At 46.9% G+C, this 24,173-nt stretch overlaps 1 protein-coding gene across 1 annotated transcript in view; it reads left to right on the top strand.

Annotated features, from left to right (window-relative positions):
* The window catches only part of cers6 (ceramide synthase 6), a 356,478-nt gene that overhangs the window by 88,744 nt on the left and 243,561 nt on the right, over positions 1-24,173 (top strand). The window contains exon 2 of the mRNA XM_070875509.1: positions 10,248-10,353. Within this exon, the coding sequence (XP_070731610.1) occupies positions 10,248-10,353 (106 nt within the window). The remainder of the gene's footprint in view (positions 1-10,247; positions 10,354-24,173) is intronic.

Below are 24,173 nucleotides of genomic sequence, written 5' to 3'. Positions count from 1 at the left end.
GCTACCGAAGGTACATTCCTATTACAACACAATGTTATCCACTGGCCCTTCATCTCAGTGCTTTGGTTTCATCTCTTGTTTCTTTTTATTCTCTGTGATTAAACGTGTAGAGGCCATGCAGAGTTTATTCAGGTTTTGCAGATTAGACATCGTTTAGGAAAACTAGATTGTGAATATTTACAAATGCAGAGGTAATTTCTGAAGTGAATCTGTTTACTTCCTAGCTTCTATCTGTATTAAATCTCAGCTCATTTAAGTTGGGCTCCTCATCATAATATTTAAGTTTCTCTTATCATGCAATGGCATATTTTCTGTATCTGTCTTGTTGAGAAGTACAAAAGAGATTTGACTTTCACACCTATTCCACCCTCACAACTTCTTGTTGCTTTTAATCACAATTTATTCTCTATTCATTCTCCCTGTGCTTTTACAGATGCTTATAAAATCACTACTATAAAAAGGCTGATTTGACGCCTTCCCACTTTTGTCTCTCTGGTTATTTCTTCTTGATTTCTAGTCTTAGCCCAAAATGTCTAAAATTAAGCAAGTATGAGGTGCTATAGATTTATAGGTTCGGTAGTTGCATTTTATTGATGTTCCTGTAGAAAGAAAATATATTTTTTAAAGTTTCCCGCGTATTACAAGGTTGTCCCTTTTGGCTGAACATTATTGCAACTAACACTAGGTCTATCATTGTGACAGACAAAAGCTCTAACATTTCAGTGTGTGACATGTTCCACTGAGACTTTGGCTGAGTCACTTATTACATTGCAGGCTTTCTGCATTGTCCTGTGTACAATCTTTCTGTTTCGTGCCAGTCCTACGCCAGAATCTTCCCAACCCTGCGAGTGCGGGTTTGGAGGTGGGCCCGCTGTCAAAATGATCCTGATTGACAGTGGGGCGGAAGTCCACTCTGAACCCGCCTCCGTGTCAGATTCTCAACTCTTGAGTCTGTGTGCGGATCACAGACCTGACACCAAGCGGTGGGGCAATCAATTAAGATGCTTAAGAGGTCATTTAAAAGAATTTTACCTCGGCACTTAAAATTTTGCCAAGTTTTCAACGAGTTTGCTGTCCCTTGGGTTTCACACCAGGTAAGTGTATTGGGTTCTCAGTGACTCTCCATTGCTTTAGCAAGTTGACAACTGCAGAAGCTGTTCACTTTTCAATGTCAGAAGCTGAAGCCTTCAGAATTTGGAAGAAACTTTTGAGGTGTATGCAGGTTGGAAGTGTTTGCAATGAACCCTCTATTCACTTTCACCTCCTTGGAGCAACCTCTTTCACCACTGACAGATTGTTTCTGTCATCTCGACCTCACCTGCCATCTATTCCAGCAGCATCAGTGCCTTTGAAAAAAATCTCACCTTGGTCCTCAGAATCCCATCACAATCAGCCCCAACACCAACACCACAACACACCAACATCACCATCAACAACACCAACCTTCTCCGCAATCACCTAATGCTGCACAGGACACAGGACATCAGCACCTGACCACATTGCTGCCCGGGAGGCCAGCGATGACCTCACCATGGCCACATTTACTTCACTTGACGCTGTGCACCCTGGCTGCCACATGATGTGCCAGGTTGGCACCACCCCACATCAGCTCCATAAAGCATCCCTGAAATGTCCAAGCCATTCCTATCACACGCATCACCATTGTGCAAGGTACCCTTATGTCTGACCATTCAGTACAACTCACTAAGCCACTTCCAAAGGTACACATAAATCCGTCCAAGAACACAAAGTGTCCAAAATAAAGATTTCAATGTTTGACAGCACATTAGCAAAATCTCTACATGAACATTGGCTAAAGGACCCAAGTGCCACCCTTGAGTGTTGTTAGTTGGTATGATTGGACAAGGATGAGGGCGAGTGTGAGGGGTGCCTAGTGAGATGGGGAAGTGATAATGTAGATAGAGACAGAGGGATGGGTGGGGGTGCAAGGACAGTTAGCATGAGTAAGGATGTGCAGCAGTAGGGTAGGGAATGCAGAGTGAGGGGGATGTGATGAGTGGTACAGCAGGATGAGGTTGAGTGTGGCTTTGCAGTAATGCTTCATGATCTACTGAGATCATTGAAAGGTTTGTGCCACTGCAGCTAGATCCTCCTGATGACATCCCTGCTTGTGCCCTCCTGTGCATTGTGCAACCAGGCTGCGTTGGCATCCTGGGGAGGTCTCTTCCACCCATTGGAAGGGAAGAGTGTTATATATGTATACTTGTATTTATGCTGTACAGCCACCAGAGGGCTCATTCCCTGGCATCCCAAGGGATCCCATAATCCCTTGGGAGCACAGGTATTTAAGGAGGCTTCACAGGTTGGAGAGGCACTCTGGAGACCTGCAATAAAAGACCAAGGTCACACTTTTCTTTGAGCTCACAGTGTTCAGCCTGACTCTTTCTCCATTCACAACAACTGGCGACGGGATACAGATGATGAACCCAAAGATGCAGAGAACAGTGGGCATCCTGGAGAAATTCTCGGAGGGAGATGATTGGGAAACTTTTGTGGAGCGACTCGACCAATACTTCATGGCAAACGAGCTAGATGGGGAAGAGAGCGCTGCCAAACATAGAGCAATCCTCCTCACCGTTTGTGGGGCACCAACGTATGGCCTCATGAAGAATCTGCTCACTCCAGCGAAATCCACGGAGAAATCGTACGATGATTTGTGCATTTGAACCCGAAGGAAAGTGTTCTGATGGCGAGGTACCGGTTCTACACCTACAAAAGGTCTGAAGGCCAGGAAGTCGCCTAGCTAAGACGCCTTGCAGGACATTGCGAATTTGAAGGACATTTGGAGCATATGCTCAGAGACTTTTTCATACTTGGCATTGGCCAGGAAACCATACTTCGCAAACTTTTGACTGCAGAGACTCCAACCTTGAGTAAGGCCATAGCGATAGCCCAGGCGTTTATTGCCACCAGTGACTATACGAAGCGAATCTCTCAGCACACAACTGCTGCTACAAGTAATGTGAACAAGTGATGTTGTTTTCGAATCATAACGTATAGGGCAGGTCACACATACCTGCAGCTGCACATCCGCAGATATCTCAGAGTCCACCATCAAGGGTGATGAATGCAAGGCCATTAATACCTTGTTGGCGCTGCAGGGGTGATCATCGTTTCCATTCATGCTGATACAAAGAGTACGTTTGCAAGGGACAATGGGACACCTCCAACGAGTGTGCAGGCGAGCTGCAAAGCCTGTTAAACCTGCAAACCACCATGCTGCAGAGGATTACAGATCCACGAAGGATCACGACGAACCAGACCCTCAGACCGAGGAGGCAGAGGTACATGGGGTGCACACATTCACCACGAATTGTCCCCCGATAATGCTGAATGTTGAACTAAATGGACTCCCGGTGTCAATGGAGCTGGATACTGGCGCGAGCCAGTCCATCATGGGCAACAAGACTTTTGAAAGGATGTGGTGCAACAAGGCCTCAAGGCCAGTCTTAACTCCAGCTCGCACGAAACTAAGAACTTACACGAAAGAACTGATTCCTGTAATCGGCAGTGCTACCGTAAAGGTCTCCTACGATGGAGCAGTGCACAAGTTACCACTCTGGGTGGTACCGGGCGATGGTCCCATGCTGCTCGGCAGGAGCTGGCTGGGAAAGATACTCTGGAATTGGGACGACATCCGAGCGTTATCGCCCGCTGACGACACTTCGTGTGCTCAGGTCTTAAACAAATTTCCTTCGCTGTTCGAACCAGGCATCAGGAAATTCCAAGGAGCAAAAATGCAGATCCACCTAATTCCGGAGGCGTGACCATCCATCACAAGGCGAGAGCAGTACCGTACATGATGAGAGAAAGGGTAGAGATCGAGCTAGACCGACTGCATAGAGAGGGCATCAGTTCCCCGATCGAATTCAAGGAAAGGGCCAGTCCTATCGTCCCAGTCCTCAAGGGAGACGGCACCATCAGAATCTGTGGCGATTACAAAGTAACTATCAATCATTTCTCCCTGCAGGACCAATACCACTACCAAAAGCCGACGACCTCTTTGCAATGCTGGCGGGAGGAAAGACGTTCACGAAGCTGGATCTGACTTCAGCCTACATGACGCAGGAACTGGCGGAATCATCGAAGGCCCTCACCTGCATCAACATGCACAAGGGTCTTTTTGTTTATAACAGATGCCCGTTTGGAATCCGATCGGCGATGGCGATATTCCAGAGAAACATGGAAAGCTTACTGAAGTCGGACCCGCACACCATGGTCTTCCAGGATGACATCCTTCTCACAGGTTGGAACACAGTCGAGCATCTGTAGAACGTGGATGAGGTTCTTATTCGACTCAACCGTGTGGGGCTCAGGTTAAAACACTCGAAGTGCGTTTTCCTGGCACCTGAAGTGGAGTTCCTCGGTAGGAGGATTGTGGCAGACGGCATCAGACCCACCAACACAAAGCCGGAGGCAATCGAGAACGCACCGAGACCACAGAACGTGATGAAGCTGCGGTCGTTTGTGGGACTCCTGAACTACTTTGGTAACTTCTTACCGAGTCTTAGCACACTGTTAGATCCACTGCATGTCCTACTATGAAAAGGGGATGAATGGGTTTGCGGCAAAAGCCAAGAAAATGCCTTTGTAAAAGCGAGAAAATTGTTTAGCTCAAACAAATTGCTTGTGTTGTATGATCCATGTAAGCGTTTGGTACTATCATGTGATGCATCGTCATATGGTGTCGGGTGTGTATTGCAACAAGCTAATGATTTCAGGAAACTGCAACTGGTTGCTTATGCACCCAGGAGTCTGTCTAAGGCTGAGAGAGCCTACAGCATGATTGAGAAAGAAACATTAGCGTGTGTCTATGGGGTAACGAAAATGCATCAATACCTGTTTGGGCTAAAATTCGAATTGGAAACTGACCATAAGCCACTTATATCCCTGTTCTCCGAGAGTAAAGGGATAAATACGAACGCATCGGCCCGCATCCAGAGATGGGCGCTCACGTTGTCCGCATACAACTACGCCATCTGCCACAGGCCAGGCACAGAAAACTGTGCCGATGCTCGCAGTAGAAACATAGAAACATAGAAAATAGGTGCAGGAGTCGGCCATTCGGATCTTCGAGCCTGCACCACCATTCATTAAGATCATGGCTGATCATTCACCTCAGTATCCCTTTCCTGCTTTCTTTCCATACCCCTTGATCCCTTTAGCCGTAAGGGCCATATCAAACTCCCTTTTGAATATATCCAATGAACTGGCATCAACAACACTCTGCGGTAGGGAATTCCACAGGTTAACAACTCTCTGAGTGAAGAGGTTTCTCCTCATCTCAGTCCTAAATGGCTTACCCCTTATCCTTAGACTATGTCCCCTGGTTCTGGACTTCCCCAACATCGGGAACATTCTTCCTGCATCTAACCTGTCCAGTCTCGTCAGAATTTTATGTTTATATGAGATCCGCTGTCATCCTTCTAAACTCCAGTGAATACAGGCCCAGTCGATCCAGTCTCTCCTCATATGTCAGTTCCGCTATCCCGGGAATCAATCTGGTGAAACTTCGCTGCACTCCCTCAATAGCAAGAACGTCCTTCCTCAGATTAGGAGACCAAATCTGAACACAATATTCCAGGTGAGGCCTCACTAAGGCCCTGTACAACTGCAGTAAGACCTCCCTGCTCCTATACTCAAATCCTCTAGCTATGAAGGCCAACATACCATTTGCCTTCTTCACCGCCTGCTGTACCTGCATGCCAACTTTCAATGACTGATGTACCATGACACCCAGGTCCCGCTGCACCTCTCCTTTTCCTAATCTGCCGCCATTCAGATAACATTCTGCCTTCGTGTTTTTGCCACCAAAGCGGATAACCTCACATTTATCCACATTATACTGCATCTGCCACGCGTTTGCCCACTCACCTAACCTGTCCAAGTCACCCTGCAGCCTTTTAGCATCCTCCTTACAGCTCACACTACCACCCAGCTTAGTGTCATCTGCAAACTTGGAGATATTACACTCAATTCCCTCATCCAAATCATTAATGTATATTATAAATAGCTGGGGTCCCAGCACTGAGTCCTGCGGTACCCCACTAGTCACTGCCTGCCATTCTGAAAAGGACCGATTTATCCCGACTCTCTGCTTCCTATCTGCCAACCAGTTCTCTATCCACGTCAGTACATTACCCCCAATACCATGTGCTTTACCCCCAATACCACGGGGGTGGAAATGGCGCAGCCCGCTGATCTAGCCATGGTTATGGAACCATTTGAGAGTGAGCAATCACCCATCACTGCCCGGCAGATCAAAACCTGGACAAGCCAGGACCCCTTATTATCTCTAGTCAAAAGCTGCGTGCTTCAAGGGAGCTGGCCAGGGTCCCAGTGGAAATGCGGGAAGAGATAAAGCCGTTCCAGCGGCGCAAAGATGAAATGTCTATACAGGCAGACTGCCTGCTGTGGGGCAATTGAGTAGTGGTCCCCAAGAAGGGCAGAGACACCTTCATCAATGACCTCGACAGTACCCACCCAGGCATCGTAATGATGAAAGCGATAACTAGATCCCACGTGTGTTGGCCCGGTATCGATGCGGACTTAGAGTCCTGCGTTCACAGATGTAATACATGCTCGCAGTTAAGCAATGTACCCAGGGAGGTGCTGCTAAGTTTATGATCTTGGCTCTCCAAACCGTGGTCTAGGGTACACGTCGACTATGCAGGCCCGTTCTTGGGTAAAATGTTCCTTGTGGTTGTAGATGCATACTCCAAGTGGATTGAATGTGAGATAATGTCGGCTAGCACGTCCGCTGCCATTACTGAAAGCCTGCGGGCCATGTTTGCCACACACGGCTTACCCGATGTCCTGGTGAGTGACAATGGGCTATGTTTTACCAGTGCTGAGTTCAAAGAATTCATGACCCGTAACAGGATCAAACATGTCACATCTGCCCCGTTTAAACCAACGTCCAATGGTCAGGCAGAGAGAGCAGTGCAAACCATCAAGCAAGGCTTGAAGAGGGTAACTGAAGGCTCACTGCAGACTCTCCTATCCCAAGTCCTGCTTAGCTACCACACGAAACCCCACTCACTCACTGGGATCCCACCTGCTGAACTGCTCATGAAAAGAGCACTTACGACAATGCTCTTGTTCGTTCACCCTGATCTACATGAACAGGTAGAGAGCAGGCGGCTTCAACAAAGTGCATACCATGATAGTGCAAATGTGTCACGCGAGATTGAAGTCAGTGATCCTGTATTTGTATTAAATTATGCACAAGGTCCCAAGTGGCTTTCCAGCACTGTCGTGGCCAAAGAGGGGAGCAGCGTGTTACGGGTCAAACTTTCAAATGGACTCATTCATCAGAAACACTTGGACCAAATCAAGCTCAGATTCACGGACTATCCTGAGCAACCCACCTTGGACCCTACCTTTTTTGATCCCCCAACATACACACCAGTGGCAACTTGCACCACGGTTGACCACGAAGCAGGACCCATCATCCACAGCAGCCCTGCAGGGCCCAACACACCAGACAGCCCAGCAAGGCCAGCTACACAGCAGTCCAGCGAGGGCCCAACAAGTGATTCAACAACACCAGCTTTCACACTGAGACGATCAACCAGGGAAAGAAGGGCCCCAGATCGACTCACATTGTAAATAGTTACACTATTTACTTTGGGGGGAGTGTTGTTATATATGCATACTTGTATTTACTCTGTACAGCCACCAGAGGGCTCATCCTCTGGAGTCCCAAGGGATCCCATAATCCCTTGGGAGCAGAGGTATTTAAGGAGGCTTTACAGGTTGGAGAGGCACTCTGGAGACCTGCAATAAAAGACTACGGTCACACTTTACTTGAGCTCACAGTGTTCAGCCTGACTCTTTCCCCATACACAACAAAGAGGATCTCCCTGCGTGCTATGACTCCTTCCATAAACATCTGGAGGGAGTCATGCGAGAGCCTGGGGTGCAGCTGTGCATCTTAGTGCAGTGCTTTTCAGTGTTTGCAGCATCTCAATGCTGTAGAACACTGAGAGGACAACTGTCAATCGGCGCAGCAGATGCCCGGACACACTAAAAGAATTGAAAAATACATAGCAGCAACTTACCTCCAACCGCGCCCGAAGGCTGTCTGGTTCCGTTCTCGGTCCCCGGTTTACTCACACACACACACATACAGAGGCAGAGAGAGAGAGAACAAAATCCGGAGACCGAACCGGGAGAATGGGGACCGAGAGTGGGACCAGACTTGCAAGCCCTTTGGGCCGGGGGGTTGGAGGTAAGTTGCTGCTATGTGTTTTTCAATTCTTTTAATGTGTTGGAAGGTGGCTGTATGCTTCACTTTGCAGCCTCAGCTCGCATTGTGTCCCTGGTTACCATTGCAGCCTGATCTTTTTGGCGCAGATCAAGGCTCCACCCCCAAAACTAAAGATCTGTTTCCGCCACGCCAAAATGAAGAAATCCAACGGGGAAACTTAGAATAATTGTTTTTGACGTACTTAAGCCCCCAAAAATCAGGTAACTCTTCAAGTACGCCAAAAAAAATGCTTTAGGGAAAATTGAGCCCATAGTATTTACAACATAGAAACAACCCATTTAGCCCAACCACTCTGTCAGTGTTTATGCTCCACACGACCCTCCTCCCACTCTATTTATTTCACCTCACTCCATTAACATACCTTCTATCCCTTTCTCCCTCAATTCAACCTCCATTTGTCAGTGTAAATGAGATATTGAACAAAGACAGTCATCCTTCATTTATATTGTTCTGGGAAGGTTAATTGTCAATCACAGACAACTATGCATAATAGTGATGTTATCACTTTAGCTGTGTAAAATAATACACAATGGTGGAGAAATAACATTATCATTGTATGGCATTATTAGTGATTGACGACCAACTTCATAGACCCAAAGTAAACTGATTGATTAGAATTTGACTATTGCTTGGATTCATATTATAATTTTTTGCAAGGGCTACAAATTGCGTGGCGCCTCGTTTGGGGCGATAACTTTTGCGGGAGCGCAAAAATATCGCTGGGCGCTACCCAATTCCAGTGGACGCGAACTTCCGGTTTTGCGCTCCAGGAGGGAGGTGGAGTGCTAAATCAAGTGCTACCACTTCTCCTGGAGCACTAAACGGAGCAAGAGGGGCGGTAGTGGCAAATGCTGCTGAATTCTTAGGTTCCTTCCATCTCTTAAAGGGAAGGGCCATTGCTGACGTACTTTGAAGATAAGTCTGGGAATGTTGGGCGACGGGACCTGTGATCCATGAAGAGCAGCCCCAAGCACTGTAAGAGAGTGCAAGGTTGCTCAAGGGCGCCATGGGAAACATTCAAAAATGGGGCTCAGGGGCTCAGACTAAAATTTTGGCCTACCTGGCCACCAATGCCTTTAAGTACCGCTCCCCAAGCAGCCGGCCAAGTTCACAGCGGCTCCTGCAGCTGCCGTTGTTGACGACCGGTGATGATGCAGGGGTCGGAAGGGAATTTAGAATCTGGGGCGGTAGTAGAGCGCTGCACACCGGATGAAGTCAGCGCTAATCTGCAAGGGAAATTCGCAGGCATCTGTACTTTAGCCGCGCTCGGTCGGAAAGCCATTAGCGTCCCTTATTGCCCCCGGAGTCACTAATGGGAGGTGCAACGGAGACCAATTTCTCCCCCCAAATCTTTGAAAGCACTATAAGTAAATGCTATATTTTAACACTGTTGCATCCATTTTATGGGTCCAAACCTGCACAATGATAATCAGTTTAGCAGTGCAGAGTCTTGCTGCTTATTTTGTGCGCTTGCCAGAGTTGAATTTTATTCCTTATCCCTGATAATGTCACTCAGCGAGACTTGAAGCTAATTATTTGACTGTGATGTCGTTTAAGTATTTTCCATTAAGTGGTTTCTTCTTTAAAGTTCATGTTGATATTTTCCAGTAACTCCTTAAAAGCTATTAGTTTCATTTTTTATTCTTTTGTGCAATTCCGGGTGATAATTAATAAGGTTTGAGCTAGCAGTCCATGATATCTGAGCCTGAGCAAATGCTAATAAATGTATTTCATTGTCAGTTATCTGAAAAATAACAGTGCTATGGTTGGCATGGCACGCTAAAGAGAATATTCCAAAACCCCAACAAAGTTTACTATAGGCCAAATGGAAGGTTAACTTGATTATTGAATTTGTTCTTTACAATCCATTATCTTAAAGCTGTTGTTACTTGTAAATCGGAAGAACAGCTTATATTCTGAATTAATGAGTCGTTTAATATCTATATTTTTGCAGGTTCATTGCCAAACCATGTGCTTTAGCTCTCAAAATTCAAGCAAATGGACCACAGAAAGCTCAGCCAAATGCTATCCTGGAAAAAGTCTTCACTGCAATCACTAAGGCAAGTATTTACTATTGAACAGAAGTGAAAATGTGCAAAAAGGATAATTCAGCAAATTTTCAAACTTCATTTTTGTAAATATTACCCTTATTTTCATTTGATTTCACTGCCTTTCTTCCACCATCCTGCCCTCCTTCAATTGGTGGTTTAAAATAGCTCGGACTGTGTGGTCTTCTCCACAGCTGCAGTCAAGGTTGATTTGTGTTAGCCAAGAGAAGGTAAAAGGCAAGATGAGACTGATACTCCCCTTCCCTCTCTCAACACCACAGCAAATTTTAGCATGTGTAGCGTTCTTGTTGTGTCTTCCCTATAGAAATTCAAAAATGTTATTTTAGAATGGGCTTAGAACAAAGATGTATTTTTCTTCTAAAATACATGAAATCCCAGAGTGACTTGTTAGTATAATACTAATGGTAACTGCAGGCATTCTTACAGCAATCTATCAACACTGTTTAATTAACTATATCTGAAGCGAGCCAGTGGAATTCCTCACTTCTACATGTTGTCTAATCAAACTTTGCAGATACACAGCAACTTATGTATGTAACCCATAGAAGAAGAAAATACTGCTACAGTTAAAGGATGTTCTAATTTGTTTTAATGCAGTTGAATGAATACAAAATTTACTCAGCAATTTCTGGAAGCTCGGATGCATTAGGGAGTGCTAAAAATAATGCGCAATTGAGTAGCCAGTCAGAAAGCACCAGCAAGAATGCTGCTTAACTATCTGAGCAGCACACTGTGGCCAAATCCAGCTATGGAGTGGCCATATTTTGCAAGAGATGGAGGGAGAGTGCAGAAGGCACAAACCAAGATTTACTGATCAAGATTTGCAGATCGCATTACAGCATTGTGAAATGCACTCTTCAGAGCTGAGGAAAAAAACAGCAATGTACGGATGGTGAAGCAGGATGTGGAAGACACAGGACGTCAATAGCAGGTGAGGCTAGACGGATATTTGAAAAACAATGTATTTCTTACAATGTATTTAGTTAGCTCCCAAATATTCCCGCACACTTTCTGTCAGCAAAATACTTTGCATTCAGCTAAGCTTCACGTAAAACTGTGCTGCTGATTAAAACACACAGCACAACATTTCACTCATTCATTTATATATTTATATTCTCCTAACAGAAAAAAGCTGCCTTCAACAGGAGCACTGATGGATAGAGTGATTTAGCAGGCCAAACCTTACACCTTTTAAAACATTATCAAGGAAGTCATCAGCTGGAATGACAAGAGTCTTGCACAAGCTGCACAGGAATACACTCCTGGTTTGTATAACAATGATCGCCCACCTTCTTTGTGCAAATGTGTTTCAACAGACACTGCTGTGCAGTGAAATGTGCAATATAATTTCTGAATGACAACACCATGCCTTTTTCTTGTTTCAGACATGTTCGAAGCCCAAGAGCAGCAAGTTGGCCCTCTTAGCAACAAGCCTCACCATAGCATTCACTGTTATCACCACTTAAAGCAGACACCTGCCCAGAGACAGGTATATAGTGGTGGGTTTTACAGATTTAGAGGGGAAATTACAGGGTGAGTCACTTCTCATGGGTAGGGAAGGGGCAGGAGTAGTGGCTGAACAAGGACTGCTGAGTGGAGGCTTGGTACCATCACAAGCCCTGTTGAGTTGCTTAGTGATTCCAACCTCAGAGGACTAGCGATTAAATGAAGAATACTTCATAGGCACGAATGGGTGCTCCAGTATTTGCCTTTTTGCAGACTACACTGCAAACTGGGTTTCCAGAATTACAGATTCTACCACTGGATATTATCATAAAGCAAATAATCTATGTTCTGCTGTTGTGCACCTTCAGTGACATCGGTAACAGAGATCTCAGGCACTTGAGCAGTGAGTGCATCTCTCAGGAATGCTCCCATTGATGCTGTTGAGGTCCATACTTCATGATGCGATAACTGTCAGCTTCAACTGATTGTGATACAGATTTTAGAGAACTATAAGTAAGGGACTCAGAGACCTTGTTGCCATGCAACAGTTTGTGCTCGAGCAGAGTGGTAACCAATGTGAGTGACCAGCTTCCAGCAGGGGCTTGCGGCCAGAAGCTCCCCTGTCGTCACCAGCCCCTTGTCTGCACCCTCCTCTGAACAAGTGATAGGAGTCGCCCCTGAAAGCAGCAGGTCCCCGTAGTCAGGATAGTACATTCTATTCCTGACACAAGGGCAGGACCATCTGGGTCTGCCGCATGTCAACATAAACAAGCAGCTAAATCACAAGCAAGATCAAAGCAGACCACGACTGTTTCCAGTTATCATCATATAGGAATAGGGAGAGCAGATGTACCAAGATGCACTAGTTCATCCGCCATGCTGCCGATCCTTCTGATAAGTTCTATTAACTACACATTACACATTTTGCATTCATTGTTTTTCTTTCAAATTACTGGGCCTAGAAATTGGATCAGGCGTGAATCAGAACGCTATTCTAGTGCAGCGCACGCTGCAGGCGCCAAATGCGGCCAGCAGCAGGGCCATGGCAAATTGGCCCACCAATCTCATTTGTTATGCCGCAAGCTGCAGATGCCAGCCGTAACTCCAGAGGCAGCTTGCCAGTCCCGGGAGGCAGCAAGATCATCCGGCTTAGACACTGGCCGAGGTCGTAATGAAAATGTGAGGCAATCAGGAAGGAGAATGGGAGCTGGATGTTGGCTGACATTCCTGCCACCTGCCGCTTCACAATAAGGTAAGTAAAAAAAAAAATTCAAACTTATCTTTCCAATGGCAGCCTTTAGTGGTCCCTTTAAGGACCACCGGTTTGGCTGTCAAGCACCTGAAGAAACTAACCACAATTTGCAGTGGTCGTACATAATTAAATCTTGCAAAGGCGGCATCAAACAGCCATTATGCTCCCTATTTGCATTTATAAAGGGGCTAATACCTGTACCAGGCACCATCTTGGACACCTATGTAACAGCCTTTACCAATATGGCCGGCGGAATGAACACATGCACGTTACCCATCATATTGGACCTTAAGGCGCCTGTTTTAAGCCTGTAAAATAGACACAGTGCTATCTAGTTTCTAGGCCCAGATTTCAGGTTTCATAAACACCATTGAATTTTAACTTTTTTTTAAAAAATCCAAAAATTAAATTAAGAAAACACTGCTGAATAGAGCTTGGTGAATGCTTTCTACTTCTTGTAGAGAGTTGAATTTCTGCTAGCTCTTTGTCATTATTCTCCATCTCGTTTGCCGTAAATTGTTACTGCTTATCTTCCACATGCGTATGCTCATTCTGCTGCTGTGTTGTGCTGTACTATAATTTTTCCAGTTCTTCTGGTGCGCATTTTAGAGCATATCCAGGCAGACCTCTCAGGAAGCCAGCACACTTCCCCTTCCTCATCAACATGCTGCCCTTTGGTGACATCATCTGTTGACATGGGGTCAGCTTCCATATGATGAAACCCAGCTCTACCTGTCTTAACCCCTCTACTGCCTCTGTCCTGTCAGATTGCTTGTCCGACATCCATTCTTGGATGAGCTACAGTTTCCTTGAGCTAAACCTTTGGAAGACCGAAGAAATTGTCTTCGGTCCCTGTCATAAACTTTGAACCTCCCCTGATACATATGCTTATCACTATAATAAATCACACGTGGCCCATTGCTGGAGCTGATCACCTTGTGACCTTTAGGTTTAATGTAAACTCCAGAAGTGAAACCTGCAGGAGGAGCCTGCTTTATATAGAGAGGCAGCACGAGGTGCAGTAATGTGTGCCTCCCGGGCTTTCCCCATCTGTTGGCTGTTACATGTAATTACATGTTACAATGCATGGTACAGAGCATGGCTGCAAATACATCACAACACTTCCCCCCAAGTCTTAGATGCGGTTTACAGGTTGAGCCTGACCGGGGGTCTGCGCTCTCTGATTGAGCGTCTGAGTTGGACACTGGGAGTGGAGGGCCTGACCGGAGTGTCGCTGTCTTGCGGTGCTGCGGCTCTGGTCAGACTGTCTGGTGCGACCGGTTCTGTCTCTTGGTGAACCGCCGGTTCTGTTGCTTGTGGTTGGAAGTCGATGTCACTGTAGTCATCCAGCGGTTCTGGATCATCGGTGAACCTCAATTTGGTTTGATCGATGAGCTTCCTGCAGGTTTGGCCATCAGTGAGTCTTACCACGAATCCCCTACTCTGCTCTTTAGCTACGACAGTGCCTGCGAGCCACTTGGGGCCTGTACTAAAGTTCAGCACGAAAACAGGGTCATCGACGTTGATGCAACGGGTTACAGAGTTGCAGTCATGATATGTACATTGCTTAAGACGCCGGTTTTCGACAAGCTCACTTAAAACAGGTGCACGAGGAACAACCTTGTTTTGAGGGTCCTCTTCATGAGGAGTTCGGCGGGCGGAACCCCTGTGAGTGAGTGGGGCCTCGTCCGATATGCAAGCAGCACACGAGACAGACGGGTCTGCAAGGGGCCTTCCATCACTTCCCGTTCGGCTTGGCCATTGGAGGCTGGTTTGAATGGGGCCGGCCTGACATGCTTTATGCCATTACAGTACATAAATTCGCGAAATTGTAAAGCATGGTCCATTGTCACTAACAAGGACGTCGGGCAGGCCATGGGTGGCGATCATTGTCCGAAGGCTCTCTATTGTGGCGGTGGATGTGCTGGATGACATTATAACACATTTGATCCATTTAGTATAAGCATCAATTACAACCAGGAACATTTTTCCTAGAAAGGGACCCACGTAATCCACGTGGATGACGGACCAGGGTTTGGAGGGCCAGGACCACAGGCTCAGGGGGGCTTCTCTGGGTGCGTTGCTGAGTTGCGCGCACATGTTGCACCGGCGTATGCACGACTCTTAAGTCTGCGTCGATGCTGGGCCACAGCACGTGCGATCTCGCAGTGACTTTCACCATTACAATGCCGGGGTGTGTGCTATGGAGGTCCTTGACAAATAAATCTCTGCCCTTCTTGGGCAGGACTACACGATTTCCCCATAAAATGCAGTCGGCCTGGACGGATAACTCGTCCTTGCGTCGATGAAATGGCTTAAAATCGCCATGCATCTCTCCATACGTGGTTGCCCAGTTTCCACCTAATATACAATTTTTCACCTTGGACAGCAGTGGGTCTTGGCTGGTCCAGATTCTTATCTGGCGCGCCGTGATGGGTGACCCTTCGCCCTTAAAGGCTTCCATGGCCATGACCAGTTCCGCCGGCTGCTCTGCTTCACCCTCGGTGGTAGCGAGCGGGAGCCGGCTGAGCGCATCTGCTCAGTTTTCGGTGCCTGGTTTGTGGCGGATCGTGTAGTTGTAAGCGGACAGCGTTAATGTCCACCTCTGAATGCGAGCTGAGGCATTGGTATTAATGCCTTTGCTCTCAGAGAATAATGACGTGAGCGGCTTGTGGTCGGTTTCTAATTCGAACCGCTGGCCAAATAGGCACTGGTGCATCTTTTTTACCGCGCACACACAAGCTATGGCCTCCTTTTCGACCATGCTGTGCCCTCTTTCAGCCTTGGAAAGGCTGCGGGACACATACGCTACAGGTTGGAGCTTATCTGACACGTTCACTTGCTGAAGCACACACCTGATCCCATAGGATGATGCATCGCACGCTAAAACGGAAGATGCTTACAGGGATCATACAGCGCCAGTGGTTTGTATGAACACAGTAAGTTTCTGGCCTTCTCAAAGGCAGTTTCTTGATTTTTACCCCAGACCCAGTCATCACCCTTACGGAGCAGTACAGGTAATGGTTCAAGCAGAAAGTTACTAAAGTAGTTCAGTAGTCCTAGCAACGAGCGCAGCTCCGTCATGTTGCATGGTCTCGGGGCGTTCTAGATTGCCTCCGTCTTGGAGTCTGAGGGTCTGATGCCATCTGCTGCGATTCTCCTTGCCAGGAATTCCACCTCTGGTGCCAAGAAGACGCATTTGGTTCATTTCAATCTTAGACCTACTCAAGTTAGTCGCTGTAGCACCTCTTCCAGGTTATGGAGCTGTTCATCAGTGTTGTGTCCGGTGATCAAGATGTCGTCTTGGAAGACGACCATTCCTGGGACAAATTTCAGCAGGCTCTCCATGTTTCTTTGGAAGAGCGCAGCAGCTGAATGGATCCCGAAGGGGCACCAGTTGTATACGAACAGCCCCTTGTGTGTGTTTATGCACGTCAGCTTCTTGAACGATTCCGCCAGCTCCTGGGTCATGTACGCCGAGGTGAGGTCCAATTTCGAAAACAGCTTTCTGCCTGACAGGGTCGTGAACAAATCCTCCGCCTTGGGTAGTGGGTACTGGTCCTGTAACGATACTCGGTTTTTGGTTACTTTATAATCCCCACAGATTCTAATTGTCCCATCACTTTTAAGAACGGAAACAATGAGACTGGCCCAGTCATTAAATTCCACTGGTGATATAATGCCTTCGCGCTGAAGCCGATCTAGCTCAACTTCTACTTTCTCCCGCATCATGTAAGGGACCGCTCTGGCCTTGTGGTGAACGGGTCTCGCATCTGGGCTGAGGTGAATTGTCACCTTGGCCCCTGTGAAGCTGTCGATGCCAGGCTGGAACAGTGATGGAAACTTGTCTAAGACCTGCGCACACGTGGCTTTCTCCACCGACGATAATGCTTTTACATCGTCCCATTTCCAGTTAAAATTCTGTAGCCAGCTTCTGCCAAGCAGCGTGGGCCCATTACCGGGAACAATCCATAGTGGCAATTTATGCACAGAACCATCATACAGCACCTGAACCATTGCACTTCCGAGGACCGGGATAATCTCTTTGGTGTAGGTGTGCAGCTTTGCGTCGATCAGGCTCAGCTTGGGCCTGTGTGCCTTGTTTGCCCATAACTTCTCAAAGGCCTTCAGACTCATGATCGATTGGCTCGCACCCGTGTCCAGTTCCATCGGTACCGGTATGCCCTTCAGTTTAACATAATCATAATCGGGGGATTCTTGTTGGTAAAGGTGTGCACTTCATGCACGTGCACCCCATGTACCACTTCCTCCTCGGTCATCTCTGCGCGATCCTCAGGATCTACGCTTGACCTCCCATGCTCCGCTACATATCGAGCTGTAGCACGTTTACACATTCGTTGGAGGTGCCCCATCATTGAGCAACTCTTGCAGACATATTGTTTGAACCTGTATTGGTTTGCGCGATGAGCCCCTCCACAGCACCAACAGCTTGCTGATGCACTTGCATTCACAGGTACTGATCTCTTCGCATTAGTCCATTGTTGTGGTGAGTGAGTTATCTCAGGTCGAGCAGAGGTCACATTAGCCCAGCTGGGAGCACTTCCCCTGTCTGCCGACGAATTTAGCTTATTCACGATGTTTGGCCCCGGGTGATTCTGAAGTTGTGAGTAGAGTAGCTTTGCAGTCAGAATCAGGGGAAGTCATAACGGGGAACAAAGAAATGGCGGACCAATTGAACAAGTACTTTGGTTCGGTATTCACGAAGGAGGACACGAACAACCTTCCGGTTATAAAAGGGGTCGGGGGGTCTAGTAAGGAGGAGGAACTGAGGGAAATCCTTATTAGCCGGGAAATTGTGTTAGGGAAATTGATGGGATTGAAGGCCGATAAATCCCCAGGGCCTGATGGACTGCATCCCAGAGTACTTAAGGAGGTGGCCTTGGAAATAGTGGATGCGTTGACAGTCATTTTCCAACATTCCATTGACCATGGATCAGTTCCTATGGAGTGGAGGGTAGCCAATGTAACCCCACTTTTTAAAAAAGGAGGGAGAGAGAAAACAGGGAATTATAGACCGGTCAGCCTGACATCGGTAGTGGGTAAAATGATGGAATCAATTATTAAGGATGTCATAGCAGTGCATTTGGAAAGAGGTGACATGATAGGTCCAAGTCAGCATGGATTTGTGAAAGGGAAATCATGTTTGACAAATCTTCTGGAATTTTTTGAGGATGTTTCCAGTAGAGTGGATAAGGGAGAACCAGTTGATGTGGTATATTTGGACTTTCAGAAGGCGTTCGACAAGGTCCCACACAAGAGATTGATGTGCAAAGTTAGAGCACATGGGATTGGGGGTAGTGTACTGACATGGATTGAGAACTGGTTGTCAGACAGGAAGCAAAGAGTAGGAGTAAATGGGGACTTTTCAGAATGGCAGGCAGTGACTAGTGGGGTACCGCAAGGTTCTGTGCTGGGGCCCCAGCTATTTACATTGTACATTAATGATTTAGATGAGGGGATTAAATGTAGTATCTCCAAATTTGCGGATGACACTAAGTTGGGTGGCAGTGTGAGCTGCGAGGAGGATGCTGTGAGGCTGCAGAGCGACTTGGATAGGTTAGGTGAGTGGGCAAATGCATGGCAGATGAAGTATAATGTGGATAAATGTGAGGTTATCCACTTTGGTGGTAAAAACAGAGAGACAGACTATTATCTGAATGGTGACAGATTAGGAAAAGGGGAGGTGCAAAGAGACCTGGGTGTCATGGTACATCAGTCATTGAAGGTTGGCATGCAGGTGCAGTAGGCGGTTAAGAAAGCAAATGGCATGTTGGCCTTCATAGCAAGGGGATTTGAGTACAGGGGCAGGGAGGTGTTGCTACAGTTGTACAGGGCATTGGTGAGGCCACACCTGGAGTATTGTGTACAGTTTTGGTCTCCTAACCTGAGGAAGGACATTCTTGCTATTGAGGGAGTGCAGCGAAGGTTCACCAGACTGATTCCCGGGATGGCGGGACTGACCTATCAAGAAAGACTGGATCAACTGGGCTTGTATTCACTGGAGTTCAGAAGAATGAGAGGGGACCTCATAGAAACATTTAAAATTCTGACGGGGTTAGACAGGTTAGATGCAGGAAGAATGTTCCCAATGTTGGGGAAGTCCAGAACCAGAGGTCACAGTCTAAGGATAAGGGGTAAGCCATTTAGGACCGAGATGCGGAGGAACTTCTTCACCCAGAGAGTGGTGAACCTGTGGAATTCTCTACCACAGAAAGTTGTTGAGGCCAATTCACTAAATATATTCAAAAAGGAGTTAGATGAGGTCCTTACTACTAGGGGGATCAAGGGGTATGGCGAGAAAGCAGGAATGGGGTACTGAAGTTGAATGTTCAGCCATGAACTCATTGAATGGCGGTGCAGGCTAGAAGGGCCGAATGGCCTACTCCTGCACCTATTTTCTATGTTTCTATGTTTCTATGTTTCTTCCTCTCTGGCCATGTATGCCTGAGCAATCAGGATGGCTTTGGCTAAGTCCAAGTCTTCCTCCGTTAGCAATTTGCGTAAAATCCCTTTGTGTCCGATTCCCAAAACAAAGAAGTCTCTTAACATTTCTTCAAAAACTGAGCAAGGTGCCTTAGCTCAGCGATGAACGCTGCCATGTCTTGGCCTACTCCGCGCCGGTGGGTGTAGAAAGGGTACCTCGCCATGAGCGCACTGCGTTTCGGCTTTAGGTGATTTCGAACTAGCTCGCACAGTTCTTCATAACTTTTCTCAGCGGGTTTCGTCGGGGCCAGTAGGTCTGTGATCAATGTGTATGTCCATGAGGAGGACGGCCCTGCGTTTGCTGGCATTCGCGGCTCCCTCTAAGTCTTTCGCGACAAAGCATTGATCCAGCCGGTCAATGAAGTCATCCCAGTCTTCCCCGACGCAATATCGCTCGATGTAGTCAACGCTGGCCATAGCTGCGTGTTAGTATCCCATCCACGTCGCCAGTTGATACATATGCTTATCATTATAATAAATCACACGTGGTGCATTGCAGGAGCTGTGCCCTTTAGCTTTAATGTAAACTCCAAAAATGAAACCTGCAGGAGGAGCCTGTTTTATATAGGGAGGCAGCACGAGTTGCAGTAATGTGTGCCTCCCGGGCTTTCCCCATCTGTTGGCTGTTAGATGTAATTATATGGTACAGTGCATGGTACAGAGCATGGCTGCAAATACATCACATCCTCAACAACTCCAACCCTCTCCTAGGTCACTGTTTCAGACTGAACCAGATTGTTTTCAACCTTGGTGTTCTATTTAAGGGCGAGCTGAGCTTCTGATCCTATTTTCTCTCCATCACAAACACAACAACAAAATAACAACTTTTATTTATATAGCACCTTTAACGTAATGAAAAGTCCCAAGGCACTTCACAGGCGTATTAGGAAATAAAAAAATTTGACACCGAGCTGCAAAAGGAGAAATTAGGGCAGGTGACCAAAACCCTGGTCAAAGAGGTAGGTTTTAAGGAGCGTTTTGAAGGAGGAAAGAAAGGCTGAGAGGTTTAGGCAGGGAATACCCAAGCTTATGGCCTAGGCAGAAGAAGGCACGCCCAGCAATGGTTGAGTGATTATAATCAGGGATGTTCAAGAGGGCAGAATTAGAGGAGTGCAGACACCTAAGGGGGTTGTGGGGCTAGAGGAAATTACAGAGATAGGGAGGGGCGAGGCCATGGAGAGATTTGGAAATAAGGATGAGAATTTTGCAATCGAGGTGTTGCTTAACCGAGAACCTGTGTAGCTCAGCGAACACAGGGCTGATGGGTGAGCAGGACTTGGTGCGAGTTTGGACACGGGCAGCTAGGTTTTGGATCATCTCTACTTTACGGAGGGTAGAATGTGGGAGACCAATCAGGAGTGTGTTGGAATAGTCAAGTCTAGAGGTAACAAAGGCATGGATGAGGGCTTCAGCAGCGGATGAGCTGAGGCAAGGGCAGTGATGGGCGATGTTACAGAGGTGGAAATAGGCGGTCTTAGTTATGCTGTGGATATGTGGTTGAAAACTCATTTCAGGATCAAATATGATGCCAAGGTTGCAAACAGTCTGGTTCAGCCTCCGACAGAAGTTGGGAAGAGGGATGGAGTTAGTGGCTCGGGAACGGAGTTTGTGGCGGGAACTGAAAACAATGGCTTCAGTCTTCCCAATATTAGATTGGAGAAAATTTCTGCTCATCTAGAAGTAGATGTCGAACAAACAGTGAAGGAACATTTCCAGGTGGTGGCTGGGGATATAAGGGGCACTAAGCTGCTGATGGTAAGAAATTGAAGAACCTTATCGTTGTTTGGGAGGTCATTGTAAGTGGCAGATATTGTCGCTCTTCTCTCAGGCAGTCCCCCGGAGTCGAGGATGACTTGCTTTCAGACTAAAATGAATTCTAAGGTGACTGATGAGACCAATGAGGGAACTAATGTCTCTGTCACAGGTGGGGCAGATGGTGGTTGGAGGGAGGGATGGGTGGGGTGCTTGATTTGTCGTGTGCTCCTTCTGCTGTTTGTACTTGGCTTCCGCGTGCTCCCGGCGAAGAGACTCAAGGTGTTCGGTGCCTTCTCAGAAGCTTCTCCTCCACTTTGAGCGGTCTTGGAACAGGGATTCCCAGGTGTCGGTGCGGATGTTACATTTTTTCAAGGAGGCTTTGAGGGTGTCCATGAAATATTTTCCCCTGAATTCTGGGGCGGTTCTAGCAGATTGGAAAACTGCAAATGTAACGCCCCTCTTTAAAAAAGGAGACAGACAAAAAACAGGAAACTATAGACCAGTTAGCCTAACATCTATTGTTGGGAAAATGCTGGAGTCCATTATTAAGGAAGCAGTAGCGGGATATTTGGAAAAGCATGATTCAATCAAACACAGTCAGCATGGTTTATGAAAGGGAAATCATGTTTGACAAATTTGCTGGAGTTCTTTGAGAATGTAACGAGCAGAGTGGATAAGAGGGAACCAGTGGATGTGGTGTATTTGGATTCCAGAAGACATTAGATAAGGTGCCACATAAGAGGTTACTGCACAAGATAAAAGCTCACGGGGTTGGGGGTAATATATTAGCATGGACAGAGGATTGACTAACTAACAGAAAACAGAGAGTCGGGATAAATGGGTCATTTTCCAATTGGCAAACAGTGACGAGTGGGGTGCCACAGGGATCGGTGCTGGGGCCTCAACTATTTACAATCTATATTAATGATTTGGATGAAGGGACTGAGTGTAATGTAGCCAAGTTTGCTGATGATACAAAGATGGGTGGTAAAGCAAATTGTGTGGTGGACACAAAAAATCTGCAAAGGGATGTAGACAGGCTAAGTGAGGGGGCAAAGATTTGACAGATGGAGTATAATATGGGAAAATGTGAAGTTATCCACTTTGGCAGAAACAATAGGAAAGCAAATTATAATTTAAATGGAGAAAAATTGCAAAATGCTGCAGTATAGAGAGACTTTGGGGGGTCCTTGTGCATGAACACAAACAGCTAGTATGCAGGTACAGCAAGTAATCAGGAAGGCAAATGGAATGTTGGCCTTTATTGGAAGGGGGATAGAGTATAAAAGCAGAGAAGTCCTGCTACAACTGTATAAGGTATTGGTGAGGCCACACCTGGAGTACTGCATACAGTTTTGGTCTCCGTATTTAAGGAAGGATATACTTGCATTGGAGGCAGTTCAGAGAAGATTCAACAGGTTGATTATGGAGATGAGGGGGTTGACTTATGAAGATAGCTTGAGTAGGTTGGGCTAATACTTCTTGGAGTTCAGAAAAATGAGAGGTGATTTTATTGAAACTTATAAGATAATGAGGGGGCTCGACAAAGTGTGTGCAGAGATGATATTTCCACTCATAAGGGAAACTAAAACTAGGGGACATAGTCTTAGAATAAGGGGCCGTCCATTTAAAACTGAGATGAGGAGAAATTTATTCTCTCAGAGGATTGTAAATCTATGGAATTCTCTGCCCCAGAGAGCTGTGGAGGTTGCGTCATTGAATATATTTAAGATGGAGATAGACAGATTTTTGAGCGATAAGGGAGTAAAGGGTTCTGGGGAGTGGGCAGGGAAGTGGAGCTGAGTCCATGATCAGATCAGCCATGATCTTATTGAATGGCGGAGCAGGCTCGAGGGGCCAAATGGCCTACTCCTGCTCCTATTTCTTATGTTCTTATGTTTTCTCTGCCCTCCTGGGGCCCAGAGTAGATTGCTTGTTTCGGGAGTTTAATAACGGACAAGCGGACAATGTGGCTCATCCATCGAAGCTGATCGAGCGTGTCAATGCTGGGATGTTGACCTGAGAGAGAACACTGACGTTGGTGTTCCTATCCTGCCAATTAATTTGTAGGATTTTGTGGAGGTAGCATTGGTGATACTTCTCCAGAGCTTTGAGGTGCCTACTGTACACAGTCCATGTCTCTGAAGCATATAGAAGGGCGGCTATCACTACTGCCCTGTAGACCATGAGCTTGGTGCCGGGTTTGAGATTCTGGTCTTCGAACACTCTTTTCCTCAGGCAGCCGGAGGCTACACTGGCGCACTGAAGGCAGTGTTGGACTTCGTCTTCAATGCCTGTCCCAGATGCCTATAAAGGCCTAGCAGTCGGGTGTCGGGGAGTTCGAGCACGAGGCAGGAGTTCAGCAGGAGGCGGGAGTTCGAGCAGGAGGCTGGAGTTAGAGCAGCCAGTGGCCTATAAAGGCCCAGCAGTCAGGAGTCGGAGAGTTCAAGCAGGAGGCGGGAGTTCGGAGAGGAGGCCAGCTGGTGCAGCTGTAGCAGGGTGAGAAGGCCAAAAAGAAGTAGAAAGAAATCGAGAGGTCACGTCACAGCCAAGGGGGTAAGTGATTGGCTGGTGATTGGTAAGTAGTTTTTCTTTTTCTTTTCTTTATCAGTAAGTAACATTTAGCATTGTTGTTGCCAAATTAAGTTTATCTAAGGGTTTAATCATGGCAGGAGAGCTTGGACACGCATATGCTCCTCCTGTACTATGTGGGAAGTCAGGGACGCTTCCGATGTCCCTGACGACTACGTGTGCGGGAAGTGCATCCGCTTGCAGCTCCTGATGGACCGCATTGCGGCACTGGAGCTGCGGGTCGATTCACTCTGGAGCATCCACGATGCTGAGAATGACGTGA

This window comes from Pristiophorus japonicus, chromosome 3 (assembly GCF_044704955.1).
Source record: "Pristiophorus japonicus isolate sPriJap1 chromosome 3, sPriJap1.hap1, whole genome shotgun sequence".
In the NCBI taxonomy this organism is placed as follows: domain Eukaryota; kingdom Metazoa; phylum Chordata; class Chondrichthyes; family Pristiophoridae; genus Pristiophorus; species Pristiophorus japonicus.
The sequence above is the reverse complement of the archived record's forward strand: the minus strand, read 5'-3'. Positions and strand labels throughout refer to the sequence as shown.